Source organism: Acipenser ruthenus, unplaced genomic scaffold (assembly GCF_902713425.1).
Source record: "Acipenser ruthenus unplaced genomic scaffold, fAciRut3.2 maternal haplotype, whole genome shotgun sequence".
Classification (NCBI taxonomy): domain Eukaryota; kingdom Metazoa; phylum Chordata; class Actinopteri; order Acipenseriformes; family Acipenseridae; genus Acipenser; species Acipenser ruthenus.
The window spans coordinates 34,248-47,439 of record NW_026708372.1 but is presented as its reverse complement, the minus strand read 5'-3'; the positions used below and the strand labels follow the sequence as shown (position 1 = coordinate 47,439).

At 43.7% G+C, this 13,192-nt stretch overlaps 1 protein-coding gene across 1 annotated transcript; it reads right to left on the bottom strand.

Moving 5' to 3' along the window:
• Positions 1-1,991: 1,991 nt before the first annotated feature.
• LOC117432729 (zona pellucida sperm-binding protein 4-like) lies at positions 1,992-12,991 on the bottom strand. Its single transcript, XM_059021018.1, has 12 exons — positions 12,609-12,991; positions 11,002-11,126; positions 9,763-9,862; positions 9,221-9,355; positions 8,348-8,520; positions 8,117-8,214; positions 7,043-7,170; positions 5,662-5,842; positions 4,812-4,950; positions 4,053-4,131; positions 2,305-2,451; positions 1,992-2,209 (listed from the first exon to the last, which is right to left on the bottom strand). Exons 1-12 carry the CDS (start codon positions 12,826-12,828, stop codon positions 2,052-2,054), a joined length of 1,683 nt encoding a protein of 560 aa, XP_058877001.1. The 5' UTR covers positions 12,829-12,991; the 3' UTR covers positions 1,992-2,051.
• Positions 12,992-13,192: the final 201 nt, after the last annotated feature.

The window sequence follows — 13,192 nt, the reverse complement described above, 5'->3', positions numbered from 1 at the left end:
CTGGACAGGGGCTCTCCAGGACCGGGTTTGGGCAGCACTGTACTAGAGGGTAGCAGGGCAGGTCCATGTATTTCTCTCCTCCACTAGAGGGCAGCAGTGTTGCAGGTTCATAATGGTACAGACTGCTGGATTCACGTCTATAGACATTTCTCACTGCCGTATTTCTCTCATCCGTCAGGGGGCAGCAGATAACTGCAGGTTAATAACGATACAAGACAGCTGTATTCAGGTCTAGAGACATTTCTTAATTCTGCATTTCTCCCATCCACTAGAGGGCAGACTGCTGTATATTCACGTGTACAGACATTTCTCACTGCTGTATTTCTGTCATCCACTAGAGGGCAGGAAAGTGTTGCAGGACTGGTGTAGATTCAGTTCTATATATATTTTTTTTAATGTTGTATTTCTCTCATCCACCAGGGGGCAGAGTGTTACAGGTTAGTAATGCTAGATGAGCTGCTGTAGTCAGAGAAAGAAAGGCTCTTCTCTCTGAACAGCCTCCCTCTGCTCTGGTGGAGCAGAGAAAGGCTCTTCTACTCTGAAAACAGCCTCCCTCTGCTCTGGTGGAGCAGAGAAAGGCTCTTCTACTCTGAAAACAGCCTCCCTCTGCTCTGTGCTGGTGGAGCAGACATAGAAAGAAAGGCTCTTCTACTCTCTGAACAGCCTCCCTCTGCTCTGTGCTGGTGGAGCAGAGAAAGAAAGGCTCTTCTACTCCTGAAAACAGCCTCCCTCTGCTCTGTGCTGGTGGAGCAGAGAAAGAAAGGCTCTTCTACTCTCTGAACAGCCTCCCTCTGCTCTGTGCTGGTGGAGCAGAGAGAGAAAGAAAGGCTCTTCTACTCTGAAAACAGCCTCCCTCCGCTCTGTGCTGGTGGAGCAGAGAAAGAAAGGCTCTTCTACTCTCTGAACAGCCTCCCTCTGCTCTGTGCTGGTGGAGCAGACAGAGAAAGAAAGGCTCTTCTACTCTGAAAACAGCCTCCCTCTGCTCTGTGCTGGTGGAGCAGAGAAAGAAAGGCTCTTCTACTCTGAAAACAGCCTCCCTCTGTGCTGGTGCAGCAGAGACAGAGAAAGAAAGGCTCTTCTACTCTGAAAACAGCCTCCCTCTGCTCTGTGCTGGTGGAGCAGCAAAAGAGGCTCTTCTACTCTCTGAACAGCCTCCCTCTGTGCTGGTGGAGCAGAGACAGAAAGGCTCTTCTACTCTCTGAACAGCCTCCCTCTGCTCTGTGCTGGTGGAGCAGAGACAGAGAAAGAAAGGCTCTTCTACTCTGAAAACAGCCTCCCTCTGCTCTGTGCTGGTGGAGCAGCAAAAGAGGCTCTTCTACTCTCTGAACAGCCTCCCTCTGTGCTGGTGGAGCAGAGACAGAAAGGCTCTTCTACTCTCTGAACAGCCTCCCTCCGCTCTGTGCTGGTGGAGCAGAGACAAAGGCTCTTCTACTCTGAAAACAGCCTCCCTCTGCTCTGTGCTGGTGGAGCAGAGAAAGAAAGGCTCTTCTACTCTGAAAACAGCCTCCCTCTGCTCTGTGCTGGTGGAGCAGAGAAAGAAAGGCTCTTCTACTCTCTGAACAGCCTCCCTCTGCTCTGTGCTGGTGGAGCAGAGAAAGAAAGGCTCTTCTACTCTGAAAACAGCCTCCCTCTGCTCTGTGCTGGTGGAGCAGAGAAAGAAAGGCTCTTCTACTCTCTGAACAGCCTCCCTCCAATCTGTGCTGGTGGAGCAGAGAAAGAAAGGCTCTTCTACTCTCTGAACAGCCTCCCTCTGCTCTGTGCTGGTGGAGCAGACAGAGAAAGAAAGGCTCTTCTACTCTGAAAACAGCCTCCCTCTGCTCTGGTGGAGCAGAGAAAGAAAGGCTCTTCTACTCTCTGAACAGCCTCCCTCTGCTCTGTGCTGGTGGAGCAGCAAAAGAGGCTCTTCTACTCTCTGAACAGCCTCCCTCTGCTCTGGTGGATCAGAGAGGCTCACGCTTGCATAAATAATTTAAAAAAACACCAAAACAATGAACCTTTTAATGTCCTTTATTGTTTACATATTTTAATTTTTTTTAATCTGGCATTTCAGTTCACGTCTCCGTCTCCACGGCAACGCGGTCCGCTAGACCCCGCCCCTTCCTCGCTCCCCGGCACAGCACGGCGGCCGCCGCGGAAAAAACGAGAAAGAAAACGGCGGCAGAACAAACCGCCGAAAGCGAATAAAACGAGAGAAACGCAGAGACCGTACCTGGAAAAAATAAATTAAATATATCACACACAATCCATATATAAACACACACACACCCCCCTCCTCCAGCACACTGTGAAGCCGGGGATAGTTACTGTATTTCGGAGCCTCGGTCTGCCCCCTGCTTTGCACCGTGGCTTCAGTCTGCACCAGTACGATGGGTCCCAGTGAAACCAGTGCAGTGTCCGGGTCCGAAACCAGTTCCCGTTTAGTCAGGGAGACATTACCAGTCCGGGGAGAAGCTACATAGAGGAAATCAGAATTAATATTCATGAAATAAACACAATCTGAAATTCTATACATAGTTACAGAAACACCATATTTATATATAAATCTAATCTGAATTATGGAAAAAAAAGTGAAAGTTATATATTAAATCTAATCTGAAATTATAGAAAGCTTAGGTTACAGAAATCCAATATATATACTAAATCTGAAGTTTATTTATATATATTGAACTTATTTTCAAACTAGGCACTTTGGAGCCATTTGGAAAGAACATTCTATTCTGAGGTCATCATCATCATCATCCTCCTCATCATCATCAACATCATCATCAACATTCTGGAATTTTGTTTAAAAGACTACTTGTTTGTTTTTTTATGAACTTCTTAAAGCACTGTGTTTTTTTGTATTCAGCCGATGAAGGACTTGTAGTCCGAAATGTCCTGATAATTGACTTATAATCAATTATTCTACCTTTTTAAGTACCTGAAATATCCTTTTTTCTTTTTGATCATTTTGGTAAACAGCAGTTTTCCTTTCTCAAACTCTCCATCTATCTCAAATAAATCTGAATGATCAAAAAATCCAATTATATAAAAACCTAATCTGAAATGATGTAATCTGAATTATGAAAACAATGTGAAAATTATATATTAAATCTAATCTGAAATTATATAAATCCTATACACTATATTTATATATAGAAAAGCTTGGGTTACAGAAATCCAATATGAATATATATATATATATATATACTAAATCTGAAGTTATATATAATCTGAATGATCAAAAAACCAATTATATATAAAAATCTAAAATTATAGAAATCCAATCTGAAATTTTATATACAAAACAAAATCTAAACTGAAATAACAATCCAATGAAATTACAGAAAACTCTTGAATTTAGATTATATATAAAATTAACCCAATATTAAATTATATACACAAATAAAACCTAATGTATGAAATTAAATCCAATCAGAATTCAAAATTAATCCAATATGAAATTCTATATATAAATTTAAAAAAAGGTTAGAAATATTCAATATATAATAAATTAAATTTGAAGTTGCAGAAATACAATATTAATTTATATATAAAAATCTAATCTGAAGTTATGCAATTAGAATTACAGAAATCCTATGAATTATAGAAAAAATAGAATCTGAATTTGCATAGAAATTCAATATGAATTAAATTATATCTCTATCCCTCTCTAAACTGAAGTTAAATGTAATCTAATGAAATTATACAGAAATCTAATTAAATTTTATATTTGACAAATCTATTAAATTAAATACAGATTAAATCTATTCGATTAAAAGTAAATACATGAATTATATTAACGAGTCACAACAAATCCATTCATTAAATAAGATATGACAGTAATTTGAATAGTCACTCATGTGAAATTAACAACGCTCATTAAAACAGATCAATACAATACAAGCAGTTATTCATGAATTATAAAGAGCTATTGAATACTTCAGCATGCATATTAAACATCACTTCCTGTATTAAACACCCGAAACACAGGAGTTACACGCGTGACTCGATCTCCCGTGTTCAGTGGAGCGCACACACACACTTTCCTGAGGGATAGAGACTGGACTCACGGTTCGAGTCGGGCAGGCATTTGGAGACGCAGCTTTCTGAATCGCGGTTACACACTTCAACCCAGCAATAAAAATACATCTGAAACAAAAAGCACACACACAATTCAAAACCGTTACTGTAAAAACATCCTCCTGTCTTTGAGGGGGTGAAATGGGCTCCCGAGCGTTGCTAAGGGTTACAGAGCCACGCTGAAAGTCACTGGGATCCTTAAATTCTGAGAACCATCAGCTCTGAGGGGCTGAACAGAGACCCCTCTCCAAAAATGAGTCCTATCACACAGTAGTGTGATCCATTGAGAGAGACACAGAGAGAGAGAGAGAGAGAGAGAGAGAGAGAGAGAGACACACAGAGAGAGAGAGAGAGACACACACAGAGAGAGAGAGAGAGACACAGAGAGAGAGACACACAGAGAGAGAGAGAGAGACACAGAGAGAGAGACAGAGAGACACAGAGAGAGAGACAGAGAGACAGAGACAGAGAGTTGTACTACAGGGCTGGGAATCAGACTCCTATCGCACAGCAGTGTGATCCAGTCCAGGTTTTACTGCTACCAGCTTGATCAGCCCCCAGTGTGTCTAGCTAACAAGCTCAGGGGTGTCTGATTATTAAACTCCTAGTGAAACCAGGACTGGATCACACTGCTGTGCAGCGGGAGTCTGATTCCCAGCCCTGTAGATAGACTTTGGTTGAAGGAGGTTTGTAGCTGATTTTATAGTGAAGAGAGCTACAGGATATTGGGGAGACTGGGGGTACTGTACCTCTTCCTCACTGGCGCCCCCAGTCTGCAGGTCGATGAAGGTGAACGCTTTGACGTTGAATCTCTGGTAGTGAGACGGCTGATCGATGGAGTTTACGCGAAGCAAAGTGCTGCGGAACGGGTCCATGTAATTCGGACAACTACAGAGGAGAGAGAGAGAGAAGAAACAACGCACAGAGAGACTTCTAGTGGAAACGTTTGCCATTGAATTTACACTGAAGACGCTGAGAGAGACTTCTAGAGGAAACATTTGCCATTGAATTTACACTGAAGACGCTGAGAGAGACTTCTAGTGGAAACGTTTGCCATTGAATTTACACTGAAGACGCTGAGAGAGACTTCTAGTGGAAACGTTTGCTGTTGAATTTACACTGAAGACCCTGAGAGAGACTTCTAGTGGAAACGTTTGCCGTTGAATTTACACTGAAGACCCTGAGAGACTTCTAGAGGAAACGTTTGCCATTGAATTTACACTGAAGACGCTGAGAGAGACTTCTAGTGGAAACATTTGCCATTGAATTTACACTGAAGACGCTGAGAGAGACTTCTAGCGGAAACGTTTGCCGTTGAATTTACACTGAAGACGCTGAGAGAGACTTCTAGTGGAAACGTTTGCCATTGAATTTACACTGAAGACGCTGAGAGAGACTTCTAGTGGAAACGTTTGCCATTGAATTTACACTGAAGACGCTGAGAGAGACTTCTAGCAGAAACGTTTGCCATTGAATTTACACTGAAGACGCTGAGAGAGACTTCTAGTGGAAACGTTTGCCGTTGAAGTCAGAGACTTCCAGTTACTCATCACTGCCCCCTGGTGGTAGGAGCACACAGCAGCCCGCTCGATCCCTCACCCGTCGTAGAGCAGCATCCAGAGGCTCTGTTGGGAGCTCGGGTAGGCGAAACAGTCGCGCAGGATCAGGGAGAGAGCCGGGCTCGCCGGGGGCAGGATGCGGACCTCCACGAAGATGGGATCCCTCAGGGAGCGAGTGAGAGGGAGAGAGGAGCTGGGGAAGAAGCGAGTGAACGAGGAGTCTGTGTGGAGAAGAGAGAGTTTGAGATAGATATAAATGTATACACGTATGCATTTTATAATTGCTTTGGCAACATCTGCTATTAAGTCATGCCAATAAAAGCACCATTGAATTGAAGGACACAGAGAGGGAGACAGATTTAAAATGGTTGTACTAGCACATCAGTACAGAGCTGGAAAGACTAAACCAAACTTACTAGCCTGCTATTCTAAACACAAGTTGAATACACATTGCATCAGAATAATTATAGGTTTGAGACCATGTTATATATTTAAAAAAAAACTCTGAATGAGACAGTCTTGAATTCTGAAGGAGGGGGAAAAGAGGGAGAGAGCGAGAGAGAGACTATTCAATTCTGGAGGAGAGGAGAGAGAGGAGGGACAGAAAGACAGGGAGAGACACACTATTCAATTCTGGAGGAGAGGAGAGACAGAAAGACAGGGAGAGACACACTATTCAATTTTGGAGGAGAGGAGAGACAGAAAGACAGGGAGAGACACACTATTCAATTCTGGAGGAGAGGCGAGAGAGGAGGGACAGAAAGACAGGGAGAGACACACACTATTCAATTCTGGAGGAGAGGAGAGAGGAGAGAGAGGAGACAGGGAGAGAGAGACACACTACCCAAATCTGGAGGAGGGGAGAGAAAGGAGAGAGGTGAGAGACACACACTACCCAAATCTGGAGGGGAGAGAAAGGAGAGAGGTGAGAGAGACACACACTACCCAAATCTGGAGGAGGGGAGAGAAAGGAGAGAGGTGAGAGAGACACACTACCCAAATCTGGAGGGGAGAGAAAGGAGAGAGGTGAGAGAGACACACACTACCCAAATCTGGAGGAGGGGAGAGAAAGGAGAGAGGTGAGAGAGACACACACTACCCAAATCTGGAGGAGGGGAGAGAAAGGAGAGAGGTGAGAGAGACACACTACCCAAATCTGGAGGGGAGAGAAAGGAGAGAGGTGAGAGAGACACACACTACCCAAATCTGGAGGAGGGGAGAGAAAGGAGAGAGGTGAGAGAGACACACTACCCAAATCTGGAGGGGAGAGAAAGGAGAGAGGTGAGAGAGACACACACTACCCAAATCTGGAGGAGGGGAGAGAAAGGAGAGAGGTGAGAGAGACACACACTACCCAAATCTGGAGGAGAGGGGGGAGAGAGAGAGAGAGAGAGAGAGAGAGTGAGTGAGTGAGTCCCTACCCTTGGCGACCCTCATCTCCACGGTAACGTTCCCGAAGCTAGTGGCCGGCTGCTGGGGGGGCAGGTCGAGCACGGACATCGTGCGAGTCTCCATCTCCGAGTGGGAATACCGACACTGCAGCTGCAGCCTTCGGAGACGAAAAACAACCAGACACTTCAAACAAACACCGAATCAACACACCGAGATCACAACACACTCTTAAAGACTATACCAGAAACCAGAATCAACACACCGAGATCACAACACACTCTTAAAGACTATACCAGAAACCAGAATCAACACACCGAGATCACAACACACTCTTAAAGACTATACCAGAAACCAGAATCGCAGGCCAGTAGGATTTCATGTCAGTTTTTCTGTTCAGTATCTGGAAAACTACAAAGCGCTGGGGGTGTAATTCAATATGTTAACAAGGGAACATTATTCAGCAGCTTTCATTGGACTCTATGAAGCTGAATCAGTTCATTCTATATAGAGGGGGTGGAATTCAATATGTTAACAAGGGAACATTATTCAGCAGCTTTCATTGGACTCTATGAAGCTGAGGGAGTTCATTCTATATAGAGGGGGTGGAATTCAATATGTTAACAAGAGAACATTATTCAGCAGCTTTCACTGGACTCTATGAAGCTGAGGGAGTTCATTCTATATAGAGGGGGTGGAATTCAATATGTTAACAAGGGAACATTATTCAGCAGCTTTCATTGGACTCTATGAAGCTGAGGGAGTTCATTCTATATAGAGGGGGTGGAATTCAATATGTTAACAAGGGAACATTATTCAGCAGCTTTCATTGGACTCTATGAAGCTGAATCAGTTCATTCTATATAGAGGGTGATGCTGCTAAACTTTTGCCCACAGCTGTACATGATGTATCGTAATAGAGGTCTGTATCGCTTGTGATACGAGACCACAGCATAAAGAACTACAGCTCCCAGCATGCCTCACCATTGCTGCGGGTGCAGAGGCATGCTGGGAGCTGCAGTCCTTGCCAGCAAGCTCATTCTACACAGTGATTAAGTGAAAATTCGCTGTGGTCAGAACACACAGGTGTGTCTCTGCTTCCTCACCGCAGGTAGCTGTCTCTGGTCACGGGTCCGAATCCTCCAGTCTCAATCTCGGGCTCTGCAGTCACTTCAACCATGTACACCAGCTCTCCTGAAGTCTCCTGTGAAACAGGGCAGCGTGGGATAGGGGGGGCGGGGGCTGGTTAATTATCTTTACTGTCCTTTATTTTTACAGGGGGGGGGGGGGCTTGTATACCAAAGCATTAATTAATTTAATATCCCCAATTCTCTCACCGTTCTCCTCGCCCCACACTCTGTCACAGGAAACATAAAGACCAGCGCAGTACCAGTGTTCACCACCGGGGCGCACGACCCCTGACCTTTCACCTCCACCGTGTCCAATCTCAGAGCGGGCACCGTGTCAGTCTGTCGCACCAGGAAGATAAACTGACCGTCCCTGGTGCATTCTGGGTAGCAGATAATCAAAATAAATTAAAAAAAGGTCAGATATTTGTTTTGTTAGCTAAGTTACGCTGCAGGAACTACAAAAACAAACTAGAATTTCCTTCACGCTAATAAAAAAGGAGGCTGTGTGGACCCAGCGGGTTCGAGAAATGGGGTCTCGATACCAGGAGGTTCAAATCCTGGCTCAGCCACTGATCCCTGTGCGTGTGTGACCCTGAGCGAGTCGCTTCACCTCCTTGTGCTCCGTCCTTCGGATGAGACGTCAAACAAACAAGCTCCTATTGGAAGTGACTCTGCAGCAGCCACTGACTCCCTGTGTGTGTGTGTGTGTGCGTGTGTGTCCCTGAGCGAGTCGCTTCACCTCCTTGTGCTCCGTCCTTCGGATGAGACGTCAAACAAACGAGCTCCTATTGGAAGTGACTCTGCAGCAGCAGCAGCAGCAGTTGATGATGCAGAGTTCACCCCCCTAGTCTCTGGAAGTCGCTTTGGAGAAAAAGCCTCCGCTGAACAACTCATTAATAATAATAATAATAATAATAATAATAATAATAAGCAGTGTGGAGTAGCCTCTTAATTGACCAATTCATAATACTATAGAACTAATTATTTGAAAACACAACAGCGATTGTGTGACAAACTTGAAATTCAACTGGGAAAATAAAATTGATTATGCGACACAAGATTGCATGATCAGCCACAGACCGTTCAGTCTGTAGTAACAGCTCGTCTCCTCATGGTTGAAACAGCAGCCCAGATTGTGACAGGCGGTTGGGGAGACACCCTGGGGTCCACATGCCACCTGCAGTTCAGAGGGGGTATTGCAGCCATCTGCAGAAACTGAAATAAGAAAAATGTACAGAGCATCTTATTAAAAGCCTCACACTAGCCCTGCTGCACCGTCCAGGGGTTCAGAGCTCCCCTCAATGAAGTCTAGTATTATTAATATTGAAATGATCAGGAGCCAGGAGTTTGAGCAGGGTTACAAACTCACACTAGCCCTGCTGCTGCTGCTGCACCCAGTCCTGGGGTTCAGAGCTCCCCTCAATGAAGTCTAGTATTATTAATATTGAAATGATCAGGAGCCAGGAGTTTGAGCAGGGTTACAAACTCACACTAGCCCTGCTGCTGCTGCACCCAGTCCTGGGGTTCAGAGCTCCCCTCAATGAAGTCTAGTATTATTAATATTGAAATGATAGTTAACACATGCAATGCAGAGGGACAGGGAGACAGACAGTTGGACTGACCTGGACTGTCCATTAAGAATATGGGACAGGAGATGTGAATTCGGAGAGGGGGTCCCCCGGTTATCAAGCGTACCTCCAAAATCACCACGAACGAATCAGCCTGCAAGGAGAGAAAGATGGGAATCAGACTCCCGCTGCACAGCAGTGTGATCCAGTCCTGGTTTCACTAGGAGTTTAATAAATCAGACACACCTGAGCTTGTTAGCTAGACACACTGGGGGTTGATCAAGCTGGTAGCAGTAAAACCTGGACTGGATCACACTGCTGTGGGATAGGAGTCTGATTCCCATCCCTGATCTCTCTGTCTAAATATCCCACAGTTCCCAGCAATATCCTGTAGCTCTCTTCACTATAAAATCAGCTACAAACCTCCTTCAACCAAAGTCTATCTACAGGGCTGGGAATCAGACTCCCGCTGAACAGCAGTGTGATCCAGTTCTGGTTTCACTAGGAGTTTAATAAGACACACCTGAGCTTGTTAGCTAGACACACTGGGGGCTGATCAAGCTGGTAGCAGTAAAACCTGGACTGGATCACACTGCTGTGCAATAGGAGTCTGATTCCCACCCCTGAACACTCACTATATCGCACTCAGCCATTATCTAAAACGTGGCTCCGTAACCCTGGGCAATGCAATAAATACCATACCCTCACTACCACCGCCCGACCACTAGGGGTCGCTGCAGTCTGAAGCATAACAAGGTTTAGAACACAAGTTTCCAAACGAGGAGGCCCCCCCCCCCCATTCAGCCCATCTTGCTCGTTTGGATGTTAGTAGCTTATTGATCCCAGAATCTCATCAAGCAGCTTCTTGAAGGATCCCAGGGTGTCAGCTTCAACAACATTACTGGGGAGTTGGTTCCAGACCCTCACAATTCTCTGTGTAAAAAAGTGCCTCCTATTTTCTGTTCTGAATGCCCCTTTATCTAATTTGTGACCCCCTGGTCCTTGTTTCTTTTTTCAGGTTGTAAAAGTCCCCTGGGTCGACATTGTCTATACCTTCTAGGATTTTGAATGCTTGAATCAGATCACCGCGTAGTCTTCTTTGTTCAAGACTGAATAGATTCAATTCTTTTAGCCTGTCTGTATACGACATGCCTTTTAAACCCGGGATAATTCTGGTTGCTCTTCTTTGCACTCTTTTTAGAGCAACACAAACACAGCATTATACAAACGCAACAGCAACAGCGATTTAAAGACAGGTTCACAGTTAACGCAACATTATTGAAGTTCTCTTACGTCTTTTCTGACGTAACAGCCATCGTACGCGGTCCTGAAAGTGACGGTGCCGTCAGCCTGCGTCATCGCTTCGGTTTGACACGCAGACTGAACGTTGTTGACTTTCACCGCTTCTCCTAACAAATCTGGGATCACACAAAAAAACAATTAAAATAAATATATATTAAAAAGCGCTTCTTATGGTTTGTATTGTACCGTGTTTCTCTATTCTGCTTTAAGAAGGCCATTGATCCACCCGTGTCTCAATCACACCGAGAAACACGCAGCAAAATGACTTTAGTTTTGTTTTCTGTGAAACTAAAATTGGTCAAACCTTAAATCTGATGATCAAGCAGGACGTAGAAACGAGATAGCAACAAGTTAATGAGCCTTATTAAAAGCTACAATTAAATAAACAGGCTAGAGACTTTTACAACAAGCGTTCTGCGTTCCTTGGTATTTACATAAATAAAGCTGGGAGTCGCTTCTGCTTTGAAATAAAAACACACCGACTATTTAAAACGCCAAATTTAGTCGTTTAATAATAAACACATTAATAAAATCAATTTTATTAGGAACACAGCGTTTCTCAGATGCGATTGAGACTGGGTTAACAGGTATCAAATTATTACATTTTAGTTTGTAAAAGTCGGGGGGTACAAAGGCACAGACGAATTATAAGCCTCATCCCGATAATTATATAAAATAAAAGCCAGTAATCTTGTTTAAAATCATATTTTTGGACCATCCCCTTCCCCCTACAGCATTATAAAAACACATCTATGAAAGTGAAACGCGATAGGTTGAATACTTAAATAAACATGACCCACAATTTGTAGATTTTTTTTGTCATTTGTAATATAATTAAAATGTGAATTACATAAAAATAATAAAACCGATAACTCGACCCGACACCACGATACCTGTTGAAGGTTTTAAAAACCAGACAGGAATCGCAGATCGTGACGTCATCGACTAGGCGGGAAAAACGACCTCGCCAGCACGTGATTAGATTTGAAAAGAAATAAACCGGTGTTACCATGGCAACAAAATTTGAATTTACCCCCCCCCCCCCCCAAAAAAACACCGATTATGATAAACAGTAATAAAATACCAATTTACACAAAAAGACTTGGTAGAAAACGTTACTCTTTAGCAGTGGGCAGCAGTGTGGAGTAGCGGTCAGGGCTCTGGACTCTTGACCGGAGGGTCGTGGGTTCAATCCCAGGTGGGGGACACTGCTGCTGTACCCTTGAGCAAGGTACTTTACCTAGATTGCTCCAGTAAAAACCCAACTGTATAAATGGGGAATTGTATGTAAAAATAATGTGATATCTTGTGACAATTGTAAGTCGCCCTGGATAAGGGCATCTGCTAAGAAATTAATAATAATAATAATAATAATAATAATAATAATAATAAATAATAATAATTTCTCACCGACTACTTTGATCTTGGAGCGAATCCTTTGATAAAACACCGCTTATATTAATAATAATAATAATAATAATAATAAATTTCTCACCGACTACTTTGATCTTGGAGCGAATCCTTTGATAAAACACCGCTTATATTAATAATAATAATAATAATAATAATAATAATAATAATAATAATAAATTTCTCACCGACTACTTTGATCTTGGAGCGAATCCCTTGATAAAACACGGCTTGAATCCCGGTCTCCGTGCACGACACGTCCGGAGAGACCGGCTCCGCCGTTTTCAGCGACTTCACATACAAATCCGAATCGGTTTGGAGAAACGAATCCGCCCGACAACCGACCGACAAAATCAAACCAAGGAGACCGGCGTTCAGCAGCCGAATAAACCCGCAAGCGCCCGTCATGCTGAGAGCCAGCTCCACACCCGGGGTTCAAGATCAAAAGACGGTTTATTTAATAGTCCAGTGGTTTAATGGTTTAATATCACACAGTTCGGCTCTATTGCAATACAACGTTTTGATAAACCAGTATGTTGTTTTAAATACTATTTTACAGCGTCGAAGGAACTCGAAATAGAGGCGCTGCATTGCTTGGCTTTTTAATCTGTGTTGAAGGATCACAGGTGGGGCCCCAATAATTAGTCAATTATTCAATTAAACGCTAATTAATTACTTTTTAAAAATATTTTCATATATTGATATTATATAAAGTTTTCCAAATGCAGCCGATTTATATCAGCAGTGTGGAGTAGTGGTCAGGGCTCTGGAC

Coding starts and splice junctions, on each gene's coding strand:
- LOC117432729 (XM_059021018.1), bottom strand. CDS start 12,828: ATGACGGGCGCTTGCGGGTTTATTCGGCTGCTGAACGCCGGTCTCCTT. Junction 9,863..11,001: donor GCTGTTACGTCAGAAAAGAC/GTAAGAGAACTT, acceptor CTCTCCTTGCAG/GCTGATTCGTTCGTGGTGAT. Junction 9,356..9,762: donor ATTCTTAATGGACAGTCCAG/GTCAGTCCAACT, acceptor TTCTTATTTCAG/TTTCTGCAGATGGCTGCAAT.